A 20,184-nucleotide genomic window follows, 5' to 3' on the forward strand; every position below is an offset into this window, starting at 1 on the left:
TATCTCGTTGAAAGATTCTAAATATCTGCCCTTTCTAGCATAAACATCATGCTTAGGTCTTAATCGTGGGTTACAATATGATATGGTAAAAAAGGCCTATTGAATGTCAGTGATGGGGAACATGTGAATCGGATATTGGAACCATGCTCGGACCCAAACAACAAGAAAACCTAAGGTGGGCATAAGACATGGGTCGCCAGCATGGCCCTAATGCATGTTTTCCACTGAAAATATATGGTAAATCACATCGATTCACCAAAACATTCAATGATGATATTTAAACAGCAATGAGACTATAAAACAGGACATTCAAGGATATCAAAATATATGCTTTTTCTTGTGTATTTGTGCATCTCTGTATCGAACAGATTAGTTAGACCTAACCTCCATGCCTGATCAGAACCAGAACTTGGTATTGCCAATCGGCTGCCTTCATCTCTGAGACGAATTGGTCTCTCTCTCTCTCTCACACAAGCACACACACACACACACAAAAGCACACACGATGCACGCACACCACATTAAATACAAAGAAATGCATTTACATAGTGAGCTTGTGTCTGGTAAAAAGTACATCATACCGAATATCGCTATTTGCACTACCGAATATCTCTATTTGCACTAAAATTAGACATCAATAATTGAGCGGACTAAAGGAGTTGTCTTATCAATGATCAACACTATATGCTATATATGCTAGGTAAGCTTCCCTTCTCTCTCTCTCTAAGGTTGATTCTGAGCCTGGGAAGGAGGTGGAGATGGAGGACGCCAAAAGGGGAACCAAGATGGTGGATCACCTAATGAAAAAGGAGGAGGCGGTGGTGGTGGAAACAGTGATGGAATCGGAGGAAAATGTGGCCATTGCATTGGCGGTGAAAAGGGGAATGGAAAGGGAAAGGGAAAAGATGGTGGCCCTGGGAAAGGCAGAGGGGGCAGGGGAGGAAGGAACGGGAAAGGAGGCAGATGTGGCATGGGTGGCAAAGGTGGGAAGGGAAAAACAAATGGTGGGAACCATGGGTTCTCAAGAGGTGGCCAAAAGAACTCTGAATTGTTCACAAACCCCAGACTTTCATTCCTGCAGATAGAGAAGTTAATCGTGGGTGGTCTATAGTTCAAAGGCTTCATACTAAAGATGCATGAGTTGCCCTGCCTGGACCTGATATACATCTCTCTTGTTGTGCTAACACCTTGAACATTGCAGGCAGAAGGACTCTTCTCGAGGGTGGCTTTACAGAAAGACTCCATCTTGTAGCCATTTCCGCACTCATATCCATTAATAGAAGGGAGACTGAATTTGTAAATCCCAAACTTATCTGTTTTTCTTGTCACAGAGTATGTAAAATTCTTCTTTGCTTCCAACCCTGCTTTGAGATTGCATTCTAGATGCACGTCCGCACCTACAAATCAAAATCAGTGAATAAGAGGTTGAAAACGAGTAAAGGATTACAAAAAACAAATGGGTTTTCTACTGTTAAAAGTTTCTTCGAGGTTAAAAGTTAACCTTGTAAGAAGTAACTGTGCTTAGAGAAGGTTTCCTGCAGACAGGAGTCGCAGAACACACTGCCTATGACTGTAATTCTTTCTGAGGTGTGTATTCTCTCATTCTCACCTACAACTAAGGCTAGAAAGTTGAGAATGGCCGTAAGAACACAAAAATGATTGAGCCTCATGGTGGTCCGGATGAGAGCTCTGTGAGTCGTAGAATCATTGCACAGGGACTCCTTTTATGGGTGGAAAGTGAATACCTTTTTTTTTACCACCCGTGATTCTGGTGATGTCAATGTTTCCTTTTTTTATAAGAGGCTTCCATGCATAAGGATCAGATACATGTGAAGTATGGCATTGGTTGGTGTTTTACAGGCCCATCCAGCCGTATACTGGTAGCTAAGAGTCTCACATGCGCTAACATTCACGTGTTGGCTGATAGACTTTGTGGCCTGTTCTGTTATTTTGTTTTTTGTTATTACTTAATTATACTCCATTTCATTTGGCTTACCTGTTTTCTCTTTGGTCTCCTTTTACTCAAGTGCGTTGAAAGATAAAGGAAATTTCTATGTTTTTTGTTATTACTTAATTATACTCCATTTCATTTGGCTTACCTGTTTTCTCTTTGGTCTCCTTTGACTAAAGTGTGTTGAAAGATAAATGAAATTTCTAGAAGTATTATCATGAGGAATTAAAATTATACGCCTGCTAAGCCTGGAGCTTGTTTGAACAGTGTGAATCCAAAACTGTTTGACCAGGAAAGAGAAGCGAGTTACCATGCATATCTTAAAAGAAAAAGGTACCATGTAATTAAGAACCCTAGTTTTTCTAATAAACTTATGATGGAGAAAAGCAAGCTTAGGTTAGTTTTAAGCCACTCAAATATTCAGTTTTTCTAATAAGCGTATGATGGAGAAAAGCAAGCTTAGGTTCGCATTAAGCCACTCAAATATTCATCTCTCTCTCTCTCTCTCTCTCTCTCTCTCTCTCTCTCTCTCTCTCTCGGTTTTTCTTATTTTCCCACTAGACAGCACAAGTTGTTTCCTAAACCAGATAATGGAACTTTCAATTTAGTCATACTTTGGTCCGTTTTGGACTGAGCATCAAAAGAACAGGATGGGAAAAAGAAGAAAAATCGCTTGAAGAATGATAATTCTTGTGCCTTTCTAGGTGATGACTCCACACTGCACACTCATGTGCAAGCCGATGTACTACAGCTAGTTCTCTTACTACAAAGATGGCTCTTAGGCTAAGCTGCATGACCCACATGATGAATGAAAAGAAAAAGGGGTTAGGCCTAGGTCTCAGGACATATGCATTTAACCAACCCGTGCTCTGACTGGTAAGAAGGCCATATTCACTGTAAGATTTGGCAAGTCTAGCCTTCCACTTCTGCACCATACTCACCAAGTCATGTACTCGTGTACAGGAAACAAACATCCTCTTCTAACCAGTCAGGTACGTTGGAACATGGCGATATCTCTGGACCATTATATTTCAAGATCAATTATTTAAGCACACGACAGCATTATATATATATGGTAAACTGGAATATGTAAACCAGCAAAATATGTAAATTGATATGAACTAAGATTTTCATAGGTTTTTTTCTAAATCTAACCCTGCATATGCATTCGGCGTGGTCCATTTGCTTGAAATCGACTATTGGATCATCGAAATCGGATCAAGAAATGTGATTTTTTATGCTTTAATACTTATGAAAATTATAAGTTGTTGATTTTCAAGCCTTAAAAGATCCTTCTTATCCATCATAATTGGATGATCCAAGAGTCTGTTTCTATAAAACCCCAAGCATCTAGATCACATCCATATGGTAAAATTTTAGAAAAAAAAAACTATGAAAATCTCAATTCATACCAGTTTACATATTTTTATTTCAGTTACCCATATATATATATATATATATATATATATATATATATATATATATATATATATATATATATATATATATATATATTAGTAATGATAGGGTGCTAAACCACCTAAAGAAAGCTTTAATTTTTGAAAATTCTCAAGTTTTTTTGTTGATCAGACCATATAGATATGATCTACATGACATTTTAGTAGAAAACAAGTTTTGAATCATGTAAATGTGACCTGTATGCAGATTTTTCAAGATCCTAAAAGATCGGCAGTCAGCAATGTACCAAATTTTCAAGACTTTAAAAAATCTTATTTTTGTATCAAAAAACATGATTCCTATCAAATAAACTATATTGAATGCATCTATGAAGTCAGATTTAGAATATATAACTTTCACATATGGTTTTTACTAGGTGGGAGTAGGTACTCCCAGTGGTGGTTGCTAACCACTTTTCTAGCTAACCGCACGCCGGCTTTTGAAGGATTTTTCTCATGTTTTACTTAAAGCTGACCATACAGATGCATTTAGCATGGTTGATTTACTAGGAAACGACACTTTGATCAAAAACATGATTTTTTAAGCTTTAAACATTTAAAAAAAATCTTATCGGAGTCAGATAATCCAAGAGTTGATTCCTACAACATCAAGAATGTAGAACACATCTGTATGTTCAGATTTAAGTAAAACAAGAAAAACTCTTTGAAAGCCCGGTTAGCTGGGTGGTTAGCAGTTACCATCTCTCTCTCTCTCTCTCTCTCTCTCTCTCTCTCTCTCTCTCTCTCTCTCTCTCTATATATATATATATATATATATATATATATATATATATATATATATATATATATATATATATATACAGCAGAAAAAGATGGTGTCCCTGGGAGTTGGATTTGCCAAAAAAACAGCAGAAAATGCCCACATCTTATGCAGAATGGATAATTTGTAGCAAGGATATTTTCTTTTCCTATATATGTAGAGTAATGGGTAGGTGCCTGACAGCTTCGTTGTGCCTACCACCAGCGGATAGGGGATTTCAGGTTGTTTTTCAAAAATATGACCCTACAGATGTGTTCTGCATTATCAATTTGCTAGGAAATCACACTTGGATCATGTTTTTTTGAGAAAATAAATGTCTTTTTAAACACTGAATATTTTTTAAAATTGTAGACTGTTGATTTTTTAATCTTATAAAAACCTAACTTGGTGTTGAAAAAGGATGATCCAAAAGTTGATTCTAATAAAATCAATCATGTAGATCACATCTGTATGGTCAGATTTTAGAAAAAATAGAAACAATCTTTCCAAAGCTCGGTAGGCATGTGGTAGGCACAAAAAAGCGTCAGGCACCTACCCATTACTCTTTATATATATACATGTGTGTGTGTGTGCAATACTTTGCCAGAGACGCTTTTCACAATATGTACTCCAGAGGTTATTAAATTATGAACATGGAATTCATTCACCATGTTCCCAGCATGACAGTAAACAAACCTACCAAATTTGGTATCCATGTATGACATCATCCTGCAGCAGTAGGTTGCATCACGTCCTAATAATGACAATTTAGAGAACCAAGATCAATCTTCCATACTCATTCAAATTCCAGCTCTAGATAAACAAATCGCAGAACTTTTCACCTTATAAAATGGTACATCCACATCTCTTCTTCTTTGGCAACTCCCCAACCTTCTTCTCTGTTAGGAAAATACAAAATATGTTGGTGGCTTTACGCATAAATTTCAAATAGTTTAAGACTTCAGGAAACTAGCTCCCAGCCAATAGACAATAGATAGTGGGAGTGTGTTACACAGAGCTTGATGATTCATGATGAGCTATAATAAAACAAGCTAAGATCTTATAACGATATAGATCTTTATAATGACATATCGTAGACTTCGAAATCTAATATTTAGATTTAACCTATGTCACATGGGTGCGGGTGCGGGTGCGGGTGCGGGTGCGGGTGCGGGTACGGGTGCGGAGCAATTTCAAAAATTTTGGACACGGGGACACGGCTATATATAAATTTAAAAAAATATATATTGTTGAGAATAGGTGGTTTTAAGTAGAGTTATCTTTCATTAAGGTGCTTTTTGTAATTTAGTTCTTTATAATGGGGCTGTATTGTAATTAGGTCTTTAAGCCTCTCTCTATTTAACATAGAGAGAGGCCCTAATCGGATGATGAGTTCTGAGGTTTCTTTGCAGCCGTCTCTCTCTCTTCTCTCTCTTTCTCTCTTCTCTCTCTCTCTTCTCTATTTCTAGGGTCTAGGCCATCGTCTACATGGTATCAGAGTTGTACCGACTGTGGGAGTGTGATCGAGCGTGATCGTGGGAGCGTGATAGTGGGAGCGTGATCGTGGGAGCGTGATCGAGTCTGATCAAGGCTCGATCGATCGTGGAGGCCATCAGATCGTGGAGGCCACCAGATCTGTCAACAGATCTAATGAGTAAAAGGAAAAATACCTAATCAGGTCAGCGATGAAATTTTTTTTCTGGATCTGTTGATAGATCTGATCACGCAGTTGGTCGTGGATGCTTGCTGTGAATTCGCAGCTTCTTGTCGTGGATGCTTGCTGTGAGTTCGCAACTTCTTGTTTTATCATTTCATGACTGCCTACTGTCTCGGTTTCGTGGCTACCTGTTGGGAGTTGATTGTTGTTGGTATAGTATACACTGAACATGTTGTGAGATATTGCTATAGTTGTTGTTGGGAGTCTGATTACTGTTGGTGATTTTACATATGGTTGGAGGCCTGTTTTGTGTATCTTGATATCGTGGTTGTGTGGAGTTTGATTGGTGCTGGTACTCTTTGCACTGAAAATGTTTTGTGTATCTTGATATCGTGGCTGTGTGGAGTTTGATTGGTGATATCGTGGTTGTGTGGAGTTTGATTGGTGCTGGTACTTCCTGCTTATTTTTTTTTCTCTCCAGCAATCCAACTCTTAGTGGTGTTGCTCGAGAAAAATTAATGATGTATTGTCAAACTGTATATGTCTGGGGAGCTGCCCCTGTTATGAAAATTTTTTTCTGCATATGCAGAAGTCGTGTTAGTTGTGAATCACTGAAGTGCTGAATTATCTGTCTGCTTGTGGGCTGCTGCTCACTACTGTAGTGGGTTTTTTTTTATTGTTGTTCGTAAGTGAACAACTGCTGGTTGGAATATCAGTTGGCGTGTGGGTGTAACACGCGGGGTTTTTTTTTTGGATAGTGTGGAGACTGTCCAGTTTTTTTTTACCTGCAGTATGGCTGAAACTTCGAAAGGTGATTCAAAATTGGAACATATGGGAGAATATAAGGCATTTGCCAATCCCTTTTCGTACGGCTCGTCTGTGAGGTTAAATGAAACCAACTATGTCAGGTGGTCCAGAACATTTATGATGTCGGTATCTGGACATCGTAGAAAACATATCTTGTTGGAAGATGGACCCACTGAAAAGGTGGGAAAATATGTTACTTGGGATGAAGATAATGACATAGTCATGTCATGGATTATGAATAGTGTCGAACCCCATATTGCAGATGGTTTAATTTATTATAATACCGCCAAACAGATGTGGGACAATCTTCGAAATACATACTCACAAGAAACTAATGTGAGTCGTATCCTACAAGTCGAACAGGAAATATACAATTTACAGCAGGGAGATCAAACCTTGGCCCAGTACTATGCCTCCGTAAAAGCTGCTTTTGAAAGACTTAATGCTCACAGACCTCTCTGTTGTTCGAAACAAAAGGATCATCAAGAACAAACTATGGTTGCTAGGTTTCTTACAGGTTTATCTTCAGAATTTTCTGTTGCAAAAGTCCAAATGTTGACTGGGTCGGATGTGCCTACTCTTGCTGAGGCATATAACCGTCTAAGCAGACTTGCTATATCTCTTCCACATTCTCAGCCTGTGACTCAATCTTCTGCTTTAGTTGTCTCATCTGGTTATGGACGTGGAAATCTTCAGAACATCAGAGGACGAGGTCGCGGCCGAGGTGTGGGAGGCAGAGGAAAGCTTCAATGTACATTCTGTGGAAAATCTGGACATTTAGAAGATCGATGTTGGGATAAGCATGGCCGACCAACCTCATCTTCATCAAAGTCATATGCTCCTAGAGCTAATACTACTTCTCTCGAGGCAACAAAGGCACAAGACAATATTTCTGCAAGTGACAGTAGTATAACCCTCAGTCGTGCTGAATATGATGAGCTGATAGCTCTTCGTCCTTTGAGCTCTACCTCTCATGTTGCTGGTGTTGCCTATTCAACCGGAAATCTTCTTCATCCGACTGACAGTAAGTGGATTATTGATTCTGGTGCATCCAGGCATTTGTGTGGAAATTCACTTGATTTTTCAGATCTGAAGGATATTAAGGCTCAGCTTGGAGTCTCATTAGCCGATGGGAGTACCTCCCCGGTTGTTGGTCAGGGAAATATTTCTATATCCTCCTCATTACAGTTGAAAAATGCTCTTCATGCCCCAAAATTTTCTCAGAGTTTACTTTCTGTGAGTTGTCTTGTAAAAGAACAACACTGTAGAGTAATATTTGATCCAATGGGTTGTCATTTTCAGGATTTGCTGACGGGGAAGAAGATTGGTGGAGGCTATGAAGAAAATGGAATCTACTACTTACATCATCCAATGGGTACTGTGCATGCAGCAGTGGACCATTCATTTAGTCCTGTTCAGTGGCATCGTCGTCTTGGTCATCCTTCATTGTCAAAGCTTCGTTCGGTCTTTCCTCAGATTCCCTCCACCACATCATTTCAGTGTGAAGCATGTCAGCTGGGCAAGCATCATCGAAGTTCGTTCCCTTCGAGTCAGAGTCAGTCTAGTAATAAAGTCTTTGAACTTCTTCATGCAGATGTATGGGGTCCTAGTAAGATTCCTACTAGGACTCAGTGTCGATACTATCTAGTTATTGTTGATGATTTCTCTAAGTTATCATGGGTGTTTTTAATAAAGGAACGATCTGATGTTCCAAATATTATCAAATCTTTAATTCTTGAAATAAAGACTCAGTTTGAATCGAGTGTCAAGATTGTTCGCACTGATAATGCTCTCGAGTTTAAATCAAAAAGTCTGTTACAATTTTACCATGATAGTGGCATCCAACCCCAAACTTCTTGTGCCTATTCATCTCAACAAAATGGGGTGGCTGAGCGAAAACATCGTCACCTACTTGATATTGCCAGGACCATTATGATCCAATCAAATGTTCCTGCGTTATACTGGGGAGATGCAATTACAACTGCTTGCTATCTGATCAACCGCATGCCTTCCTCTTCTGTGGGTGAGCAAATTCCAATTCATATCCTAAAACCAAATACCCCTCTTTTCTCCCTCTCGCCCAAAGTGTTTGGATGTGTTTGCTTTGTACACAAACTTGGCCCTGACCGTGATAAATTAGCTGCTCAAGCTACAAAGTGCATATTTATAGGTTATCCCAAAAATCAAAAGGGATATCGATGTTATGATCCTACTTCTCACCGAGAGTATGTCAGTGCGGATGTGTCTTTCTTGGAATCCACTCCATATTACTCTAATACTGGTTCCCCGCTACAGGTTGATCCAGCTGAGTCTTGCCCATTACCTATACCTCCTTTTCCCTTGGAATCCGTGCCCTCATTCCCGAACCACACTTCATCCTCTTCCAGATTTCATAATCCTCCATTGGTATATGTGCGTAGAGATCCACCTCCTCAAGTGCCTCCATCTTCTTCCCCTGAGGTAAGTTCTACTGACAATAATGATCTTCATGATGATGATAACAGGCCGATTGCTCTACGAAAGGGGACACGACAATGTACTTTATATCCCATGTCTCGTTTTGTCTCTGAAGCCAGAATTGGAAATCAGATGAAATCTTTTATTTCAGCTTTATCTGCTGAAGTTATTCCTCGGAACTATCAGCAGGCCGAGATTCATACTCACTGGAAGAGGGCTATGCAAGAAGAAATGGATGCCTTAATATCTCAGCATACTTGGGACCTAGTTGATTCCCCTGCAGATGCTGACATTGTTGGATGCAAATGGGTATATACGATAAAGTACAAATCTGATGGTTCCATTGAACGGTACAAGGCCAGATTAGTAGCCAAAGGGTATACTCAGACATATGGTATTGATTTCTTTGAAACTTTTTCTCTTGTTGCACGAATGGGTACCATTCGTCTTGTTCTCTCAGTAGATGTGCAGCATGGTTGGAGCCTGTCTCAATTAGATGTGAAAAATGCATTTCTATATGGGGACCTATCTGAAACTGTTTACATGCAACAACCTCCAGGATTCGAGGTTGAGGGGGAGTGTCAAAAGGTGTGTAGATTGAAAAAGGCAATTTATGGCTTGAAACAAAGTCCTCGTGCATGGTTTCAGAAGTTGTTTGAAGTAATGTCAGGTTTTGGCTTTAATAGGTCAGCAGCAAATCATACACTATTCATAAAGAAAACTAGCTCTGGCATAGTTGTTATGGTGGTATATGTGGATGACATCATTCTTACCGGTGATGATGTGAAAGCTATTGAAGCCACAAAGGCTCATCTTCACAAACACTTTGTTACAAAAGACCTTGGTTCACTCAGGTATTTTCTGGGTATAGAAGTTGCCAGGAGCCGTGAAGGGATGGTTTTGTCTCAACGAAACTATGTTCTTGACTTATTAAAGGAAACAGGAATGTTGGGAGCTAAACCAGCAAATATTTTCATGGACCATAAAGTTCAGTTGTTTGAAGAAGGGTCAAAACTGGTTGATAGCAAAAGCTATCGCTCCCTAGTTGGGAAACTACTGTATGTAACTGTGACCAGGCCAGATATTGCTTTAGCAGTGAGTAAAGTCAGTCAGTTTATGGACAAACCTACTGAGGTACACTGGAATGCAGCTATTATGATTCTCAGATATCTAAAATCTTCTCCTGGAAAGGGGTTATTGTTCAAGAAAGGTGGACCTCTAGATATAGTAGCCTATTCTGATGCTGACTATGCAGGATCTGTAGTATATAGAAAATCTACCACAGGATTTTGTGTGTTCCTGGGAGACAACTTAATCTCTTGGAGAAGTAAGAAGCAAAATGTGGTTTCGAGGTCTAGTGCAGAATCAAAATATCGGGCTATGGCCCAAACAGCTACTGAATTGATGTGGGTTCGTACTGTGCTTCTTGATCTCCAGGTGAAGGTTTCTTCTCCCATGACCATGATATGCGATAACAAAGCTGCAACATATATAGCGAACAATCCTGTATTTCATGAGAGAACAAAGCACATTGAGGTTGATTGCCACTATGTAAGGGATATGGTTCAAGCGGGTCATATCACTACCCAATATCTAAAGTCGGAAGACCAAGTTGCAGATATGTTCACAAAACCTCTTGCCAGACCAAATTTTTCAAAATGTTGTGACAAGCTGAGCATGATCGATATCTATGCTCCAGCTTGAGGGGGAGTGTTGAGAATAGGTGGTTTTAAGTAGAGTTATCTTTCATTAAGGTGCTTTTTGTAATTTAGTTCTTTATAATGGGGCTGTATTGTAATTAGGTCTTTAAGCCTCTCTATTTAACATAGAGAGAGGCCCTAATCGGATGATGAGTTCTGAGGTTTTCTTTGCAGCCGTCTCTCTCTCTTCTCTCTTCTCTCTCTCTCTCTTCTCTCTCTCTTCTCTATTTCTAGGGTCTAGGCCATCGTCTACATATATAACAATAATAAGATTGTAAATTTTAAAGCAAAAATAAAAAAGTAATTCTATTGAAGTAACAACACAAACTTACCAAAATAAATGGACAAAAATAGACTCGGTCAAAGTTGACTGAGTCCAAAATGTGAACGGACTTGGCCCCGGTGCGTTGACCGAGTCCGACACTTAGTTGACCGTGTCCACCCCGTGTCCGAAGCCACACCCGTGTCGGGGCATGTCGGCGCGGGTGCGTCGACCTTTTAGCCGAGTCCGTGTGACTTAGGATTTAACTAACCACCAGGAATACCTCTACAAGATATATTAAGGGAAATTTTAACTCAGGCAGTCATTTGAGCAATTTCTTAAAAGGTTAAGCATCTATCTTAACAATTTGAAACCTGAGGCAGCTAATGAAAATTTACCATCCGTTAGACAAAATTATCCTATGTAAAATAATGACAACCATGAGTCCATGACAAAGGATAGAACAAATTGAAAACATGCAAAGTTCCTAACAAGCAGGCAAATTAAGACCAGAGACAGCTCAATATGCTCTTCTTTCTCAGAGACCTGGGTGTGGCGACTTATAGCAACTATATCACCTCTTATTCCAGGATTGTCTTCCTCGAGAATTCACCTACATTACGATAACAAACACATGCATCAAGAAAGAATAACTGGACATGCTTAAAATCTTGATGACTGGTTCAAAAGACACATTCCTCACCTTCTCAGCTGTTTCATGAATCCTTAGCAAACTTGGTTTAGATTAAGCACATAATCAAACATTTAGAAACAGAAACACATGTTTACGTGTAATAATGGAGAAATGTGATCATGCTTCTGTGCCTTCACAGAAGCAAAATTCCCTTCCTCATAGTTGGACATTGAGGACATCTACAGTTTAAAGGCTTGTTTCTACATTAGGAATTTGAGCAGAAGTGGATCCCAAACGCCTATTATGATTATAGCCAGAATACCATAGTGCAGTTTACTTCCACCAGAACTTTAGATATTTCAGCCTCAGGGACAACAGGACTTCTCAAAATGTCCTGAATGAGGCCACCACACTCTGCTTTTCCGCTCATTGTAAAGATCCATGATTAGAATCACATTTCTCATATTGGGAATACAACCTTCAATGAAAATTCTTTGTATAAATCAGAGGGCTTCTAGATTGCCTCCTCTACAGTGACCATGGACCAGCATATTATACGTGGTTTCAGTAGGCTGCCATTTTTTTTTTTGGAGCAATGAACAGGAGCCACTGTGCCTCATTGTTCCAGCTTGCTTGTTAAGCTCATTGTTAATTGTCTTGTAAGTAACAACATCAGGCAGTATCCCTTTCTGAAGCATCTCCATGAAGGTGCAGAGCATACATTATATCTCTCCTTACAATAGCCATCAATTAACATCATGAAGGTAGCATGATCAGGACAGGGACCTTCAATTAGCATCTTCTCATAAAGATGCATCAGGCATAAGCAATATACCCTTATTTATAATCTATTTACGCAAAGAAAAAGCTTGTTCCAGTTAACCATTTCTGCAGTAACCCAATGATTGTACCATATGTCACCAAACCACACCTGGCTTCAAACCATTGTTCGGCATATCCTGGAAAATTGACATCATGAAGGTAGCATGATCAGGACAGAGACCTTCAGTTGGTCTATAATCTCTTTACACAAAGAAAAAGCTTGTTCCAGTTAACCATTTCTGCAGTAACCCAATGATTGTACCATATGTCACCAAACCACATCTGGCTTCAAACCATTGTTTGGCATATCCCGGAAAATTTGCAGAGCATCATCCATTCTTTCCCGAAGGCAAAACCTATTGATAAGAGAACTGTATTCACAAGAGAATGTGGGAAGCCACTTCCCTCTGCTTCCTTGAGAAGAACATAAGCACCCTTCACATAATTTCCCTTGCAGCAACCATCAATCAATGTAGGCTTAGCAAATGTCATCTCATTTGGCTGAAGACTTCTTTCCCCCATCTTATTAAATTAATAATTGCTTTCTCCAAATCTTACAACATTTGGAAACAAGCATTTTTTAACCATTTCAGCACGTAAGACAAGACAACGTTTACGTATCGTATCGTATCGTATCATACGATACATATTGTTACTATGAGGAATATTGATATGATATGTATCGTATGTATCGTACAATACAAGCCAGTATTGTATCATAAGATACATGATATATCGTACGATACAGGGTCAACACCTATGTCACATGGGTGCAGGTGCGGGTGTGGGTGTGGGTGTGGGTGTGGGTGTGGGTGCGGCACTTTCAAAAAACTTGTCTGCGGGGTGCGGGGTGGCCAAATATATATATATATATATATATATATATATATATATATATATATATATATATATATATATATATATATATATATATATATATATATATAGTCCAAAAGTTGGACATAAATGACCCTGGGTGCATTGACTGCACCCAGGGTCAGGTTGACCGCATTGGGTGCGGGTGCGGCACCTAGTTGAAGAGTCCCTGTGACATAGGTCAACACACTTAAAAAATAGTTGAATCGTAATTTTTCAGTTTTGGGTTTTAAAGACCTCTTGAGAACCGACTTTCTCATTTGTGTAGAAGTCATTAGAGAGGTATTCACGCATTCTAGGACTCGTGAGAGCAATTTGGGGGCCGATCCATGCACAAAAGAGAGGGCTTTTGTGGTTTGCTAAAGTAAAAGTGCATTTTCACCATTTTTCCATTGAAGGAAGTGGGTTAAAGTAAAAAAATCTTTATTAAATAAAAAAGCTATCCTCCAAAAAAAAATTCTTCAGGGGGCATTGCCCCCCCTTAACCCCCCGCCAACTTATTGCGAAGTTGGATCTATAGAAATTAGAGATTTATATATCAAAGTAGAAATCAGGCTCCACACTCTAACAAAGATGGCATCAAATGATCCGGCATGCTAATGGGGCACTCAAGTAATGAGTGAAAATCGAGTGCAACTATTGTCATAATATTTTTGTTTATGTAATATGAAAGTATGAGTCTTGTGGTATGTTCTTAATTGCAAGATATTTAATATTTTGCATTGTTATTGTGAGATAGTTGATGTTTGATGATGTCTTATGCAGCTCATAGAGACATAAATGCTTTATATGTGATTTTTATGGTTGTATTTTGAGATATTCATTATTTTTTCATGTGTTGAAATTTTTTTAAAAATTTTTCTAGTCTTTTTTAATTTTTCATGATTTTTTTATAATTTTTTTAAAATTTTATTAAAAAATTTTGATTTTTTATGATACAATACGTATCTTATTTGGGGCCTGACCAATACGAGTAACGATATGATATTTACAACCTTGAGACAAGAGCTTGGTGAGTATCTTTTTTGCCTGCAATATCCATTAATAAATGTATTATATGTAACGTCATCAGGTGTGAGAGCTCTCTCTTTAATTTCATTGAACAATCTCTCAACCTCCTGCATTCTACCTTCATTACACAACCCATTGATGAGCGCATAGGTGTCAAATTTTGGTCTCAATTCACTTAACAACATAAGCACTAGCAACTGAAAGGCCTTACCCACCTTCCCCATTTTACAGTAAGCATCTACGAGTATGGAAAGTGACCACAGTTGATGAACATCCTTTTCTCCTCATCTGTTAGAGCTTTGTCCACTTCCCCATATAGACACAATTCTTCGATCAAAATGTTGTATGAACAAACACTTAATGAGACCGAGTTCATAGTCATGTCATTGTAAATTTTGAATACCATAAAAGAATCACCAGACTTGAAGAGTGCATCTAGAACATAGTTACAGATATCAGCGATATTGTCAAAATATCACGATATTATCGCTGTAAATTCAGAAAATGATAATATAGGTAAAATATAGCGATATTTTGAAAATATTACCAATTTGATAATATCATGATATTATCACGAGAATATCGCAATATTCTCATGATATTATCACGATATTATCAATTAGTTTTACTGTTTTTATTTAGTTTTTACATTTCAAATATGTTTTTCTTCTTTATTTTACATTTTTTTACTTATTTCTTTTATTATTTATGTATTTTTTGTCTAAACATGATATTTTCTTACTCATTTTTTTAAGCCCCGAGATTTATCACCAAACCTATAATATCATGATAAATAGCCCCGCTGAGATATAGTCAATACCGATATTTGTGATTACGATCTAGAATATAGTTGTAAAAGAGAGCCCCAGACATGAAATCACTTGATTCTGCTAAATTTAGCACTGAAACAGATTTCCACACCATGTTATAGCATGCATAAGACTTGATCCACATCAAAAAGAGCTGAACTGGAAGTACACATGCTGAAAGCTGATTACAGAAACTCAACAAAATCAAACCAGCAACCATCTTCTGTAGCTATGAGCCCTCTCATCATTTATTTAGCTGGTTTATCTAGCCTTGATCTATACAGGATTAAGTTCTGCAAGCTATTAACTGATTGAAGAACTCTTGGTGGATCACCAGTTGTAGAAACCTAGAGTCAAGCGAGAATGGAACTGAGCCCTTATGAGAAGGCTCATAGCAGCTTAGGAAGTAAATAAAGGTGATAATTGGTGAAGCTGGTGTAGAAATCCTCGATCACTAAGCAGTATCTTGTGAGCCTTATTGACAACCACATCCTCTTGAATGGGTGCAACAGAAAAGATAAATAGTTTGAGAGGGGATGGATGAGTACCCTCTGAAAAACATGGTGCTACTTGATAAAGAAATGACTGACAAGACATGTTCGTGCTGCACCTAAGGCTGATCAGAGAAGTGAAGTGCCCTCGATGAATTCGATCAAACAAATGGTGCGCATTGGAAATGCTAATTTTCTGTTTGGATAACAACTGCTAACCTGTAGGTGACTTGGTTATCAGAAACCAACCAAGTACATATTGTCCAAATCCGAGTTTCAGTCCAATGTTTGCCCACTAAGGGAAGTCAAAATAGGTTTATAGTAACAACAATTCACATACTAAGACAAGTTAATTGACTCAACAAGCCACCAATTTTCATGCAACCACAGGCTTCTGATAGCATTTATCATAATGGTGACAATGACAAGGTTCTTCAACAACTATTGAGAAATCATTATCATAAAACACGCATACTGAACCAACAGATGATTGTGGAGATGGAAAAGCCAATACATAATTGTGAAAGAAGCAAAAAACATATGAACGGAGAGAATCATAAACAACTAGAAACCCAAATAAAAACACCAACCAAAAGCATCCAGATTAAGAAAGATATTTCATTCACCACCATCGCTTCTAACGAGGAAAACCTACAAATACGTGAGACCATCTCTCAGATAGAAAACCAGACGACAAATTTCCATCAGAACACCCACTTTCAATAAACCACAAAAAAGAAAGACCACCAAAAAACCAAAATCAACCAAGTAAGTTCTGAATCACAACCTCGAGGGCGCTCGGAAATGATCCTTTCCTTGATCATTGCCACCGTCGAAGATGGGTTGCACCGGAAAGGGCCGATGTCTGAGCCATCGTAGACGGAATCTGAGCTCCACCAGATCTTCCTCCGGCATCGAAGCTGTCCCCCCCTCCTCCCCCTCTTCTTCAATAACCCATCACAAATATTGGGTTCCATCCAAGTTATCAATAGGGCTCCGCGTGGTTGGTAGGAGCTGTCAGTGCACGTCTCCTTGTGGTTGGGCGTTGCAGGTTCAAAACCAGTGGTACGTCGAATAATAACTGGTGGGAGTCTTCCTAAGCCTTTTAAAAATTATTTTACGAAAAAGACATCTAACATTTTGAGTATCTACAAAGACAAGTCTAATGTTCATAATATTATATTAAAAAGCTCAATTTTTGTAAGTATATCTCAAATAACCCCTCCAAGTTGAGTTTATGAGCGAAAAAATCTATTTTACCCCTAGTCTCTCTCTCTCTCTCTCTCTCTCTCTCTCTCTCATAAGCATCACTGTCCTCACCTTCAAATCAGCGAGAACACCATTGGCGGCAACGACGATCCCTCTTCCTTCCGGATCGACATCAAGAGCCTCAAAGGAGGAAGATGTGGCGAAGGGCCAACGGGATGAGAAGGCGATGACGAACCATGAGGCCTCGAACCCTATCAGGCCAAGCTGGTAGTGGCGGATGTCGCTCAGACGAGATAAGTTGAATGGTAGAACTTTGTGAGATTAATGATGTAAGGGGAAGGCATTTGGGCATCGGTTTGAAAGGTAAAATTTGACATTTTTTCCTGAATAAGGTGCTCAGTCTTAAGCACATTGCAGGAGATTGAAAGGAAATATCAATCGATACAATGCCCATCAATGCCATGGTGTTCATTTAAGGTTTGAGAAGAACCCGATTGAATGTGTATTCTAAGTGGGTTGGTAGATTGTATATCTTGAGTTAATTTTAAGTTAAATTCTAATAAATGAAAAAAATATTTGAAAATATGATGATTTTTGAAAAAGACCCAGTGTGGATCCAGTATTATTCCATAAAATATAAGAATCCTAAGCATTGCTCACATTTTGACTATGGCCATCAATGTGAGTCATTTGCTTAGAATTAATTACCTCTTATTAGAACAGTGCACATGCCATTCGTGTTTCACCATTGTGGGTTTCCAAAAGAGAAAATGAAATGAAACGAGCAATTTACGATATTTACATGCTCATACATTCTATTCTAAGGCTGAAAGGGGAAATTTCTCATTAATAGCCAAGTATTACAATTTTGAATTTGAACTGAAATAAAGAATCCCTGAACTCATAAAGGAAAGCACTATTTTCTATGTATTTTTGCGAAAACAGGGTTAGTATGAAGCAAAGATGGAAGCCAATGGGAAATGCCATGGTAAAGATTTACATGCATAGGATTGTACTTAGGCTAAATGGGAGATGAACATGTCAATAGCTAGACTTAAACTTATAAAAAAAAAATATACAATATGCATCTAAGTATGATGTCCATACTAATGAGGGAAATCTGCATACAAACCTATATGGATATACCGATGAAAGGGTGTATGAGATAGAAATACAGCAACCAATGGGTTATGATGTTATGAATACACTGAAGATTGCGATGGTTGAATGCTATGAATGCAATCTCATATCGTATCATATGCTTCCAGATTCATACATTCATGTCAACACAATGATGAGATTACATATGCTAATGTAAATGAATGGTTAAAATCAGATTTAGTTCCTATATGAATCGGAGTTACTATGAGAAATGCAATGAACAACAGTGGATAAGATGGAGGCCATGCAACTGGGTGATGTAATACAGCCTGCAAAGAGCCATGGAGCAAATGTTAGCATATAACCACGAGGAGCAAGCCTGCTGAAGTCATCGACCTTGTAATCGGCTACAGGATGATTGACTGATAATTACTAAAACCAATTCAGGAGAGCCCCAAACAAATTTATGGACCTAACCATAAGCTATTTTCGCAGCAATATTGATATGTAATTCTTGATGGTATTGACAAGATATAGAAGGTAAGTGCTGGAATGGGTGCGGGAATGGATGAAGTAACAGTGTGGTAAGGTAGTTGTGAAAGTGTAAATGAAGGGGTAGTTGACAGTGATGAGGCGTTGTTGTTTGTGATGGCTAGTGAAGTGGGCAATATGGTGAAGGATTGAATGCAGTGGCAGCAGGTATAATACATGGTGCAGCAGTAATGTATGTGTTACAAAAATTGAAAGGGTTATGTAGAAGATGTCGTGGGTTGGATGAACACGCAGCAAGCGATGATTTAGCTATAATGGGAGGTGTACAATAGTGATAGGATGTGCAAAAGTGGCTGGGCAATAGAGGGGCAAGGGGAATATGGTGACAATGGTTGATATCGTGAAAGTGCTGGTGATAAATAAAAAGAAAAGAGTTTGCAGGAAATATCATTTGGGTTTTTGTAGACCCAACTTGAGGGGACGATTCAGCCACAGAACTTGCATGAGCAGAGTTTTTATTGACCACTCCTGAACGATCACTGTTATGAGAAAACATTGCCCTCACTAATTCTCTAAATTGCTGCAAAACTTTGGATTGTCAAAGAAGTAAGGGAAAATGCAGGACTGTCAGGGCAGACATCACCAGAATTTACAAGGAAAGAATCACTTATCTAGAATTCATAAGCAAGCAGGGTAGCTGAAGACAGATTGATAGTCTGTCTTTCGAGCTATCTCCCATTATACACAACAAGGAAATAAAAATATTGAACCAACAGGTATAACAGTCAAAAGAGATGAAGCAAGGGCCAATATTACTACTAAGCTAGCCAATGAAACAAGAGGGATTTAAAATTGGTTTTTGGAAGAGAGCTTATTTGTAGAAATCCTTTTAGGATAAACCGTGGTCATGGATCTCTTCACCTTTTTGCAAGATATACATCCCAACAAAGCTTGCATAACCAGCCTCTGGCATTCTGAAGTAACCTATGGCTTTGCCTTGCAACCAAACTCAAATTACAGAGTGAAGTAGTCAATGCTTCCATAAACACTTTTATGTTGCAGAAATTAACATGACATAGCTTCCATGACAAGGCAGAAACCTGTTCCTCCATGACCCATTAGCATATTCTAGCACAAGGGGAATTACTTTTACCTCCTTTTACAATCAAAACTGGGTTTTCTTCAAAATTTCTCACAGAGAGAATGATTGGATTGGCGTTTACCATGCCTCTCTCCATATCCAGCGACAAAACTATGGCGTGAATCCAGAGATGATCCGCCAACTCCAAAAATCATTAAGCACAACTCCATGCCCCCCCTTTTTTTATCATATTGGGCCTCATTGCTTTATATCTGGATTCGTGAACTCATTCTCCACCTCAGCAAACAATATTTCACAAAGACTTGGCTGAAGCATTAAAGATACGTGGATTCCCAAAGGGGGTTCACGTATGATACTTCTCAAGTTTTTCTCAGCATTCTCACTGACTGTATTAATGGAAGATGGTACAAAGAATACTAAAATAATAAAAAAATGCAAACCAAGCTTATAGTATCAACAAATGTAAATCAGACAGGAACCATGCAATGAAGGCACGTTATAATAGAGGAAGGCAGATGTGTGGATTGTTGAAACACATTTATTAAAAACTTAGATAAGGCAATTGATCACGAGGCAATGCAACATC

The 20,184-nt window shown here is 38.6% G+C and overlaps 1 protein-coding gene across 1 annotated transcript; it reads right to left on the reverse strand.

Moving 5' to 3' along the window:
* Positions 1-521: 521 nt before the first annotated feature.
* On the reverse strand, positions 522-1,695 carry LOC149811393 (uncharacterized). The gene is made up of 2 exons (XM_089992751.1): positions 1,502-1,695; positions 522-1,397 (listed from the first exon to the last, which is right to left on the reverse strand). The coding sequence occupies exons 1-2, from the start codon at positions 1,668-1,670 to the stop codon at positions 724-726; spliced, it is 843 nt and encodes a 280-aa protein (XP_089848877.1). The 5' UTR covers positions 1,671-1,695; the 3' UTR covers positions 522-723.
* Positions 1,696-20,184: the final 18,489 nt, after the last annotated feature.

This window comes from Nuphar pumila, chromosome 17, assembly GCF_984573655.1.
Source record: "Nuphar pumila chromosome 17, dmNupPumi1.hap1.1, whole genome shotgun sequence".
Classification (NCBI taxonomy): domain Eukaryota; kingdom Viridiplantae; phylum Streptophyta; class Magnoliopsida; order Nymphaeales; family Nymphaeaceae; genus Nuphar; species Nuphar pumila.

Coding starts and splice junctions, on each gene's coding strand:
- LOC149811393 (XM_089992751.1), bottom strand. CDS start 1,670: ATGAGGCTCAATCATTTTTGTGTTCTTACGGCCATTCTCAACTTTCTA. Junction 1,398..1,501: donor GCACAGTTACTTCTTACAAG/GTTAACTTTTAA, acceptor TTTGATTTGTAG/GTGCGGACGTGCATCTAGAA.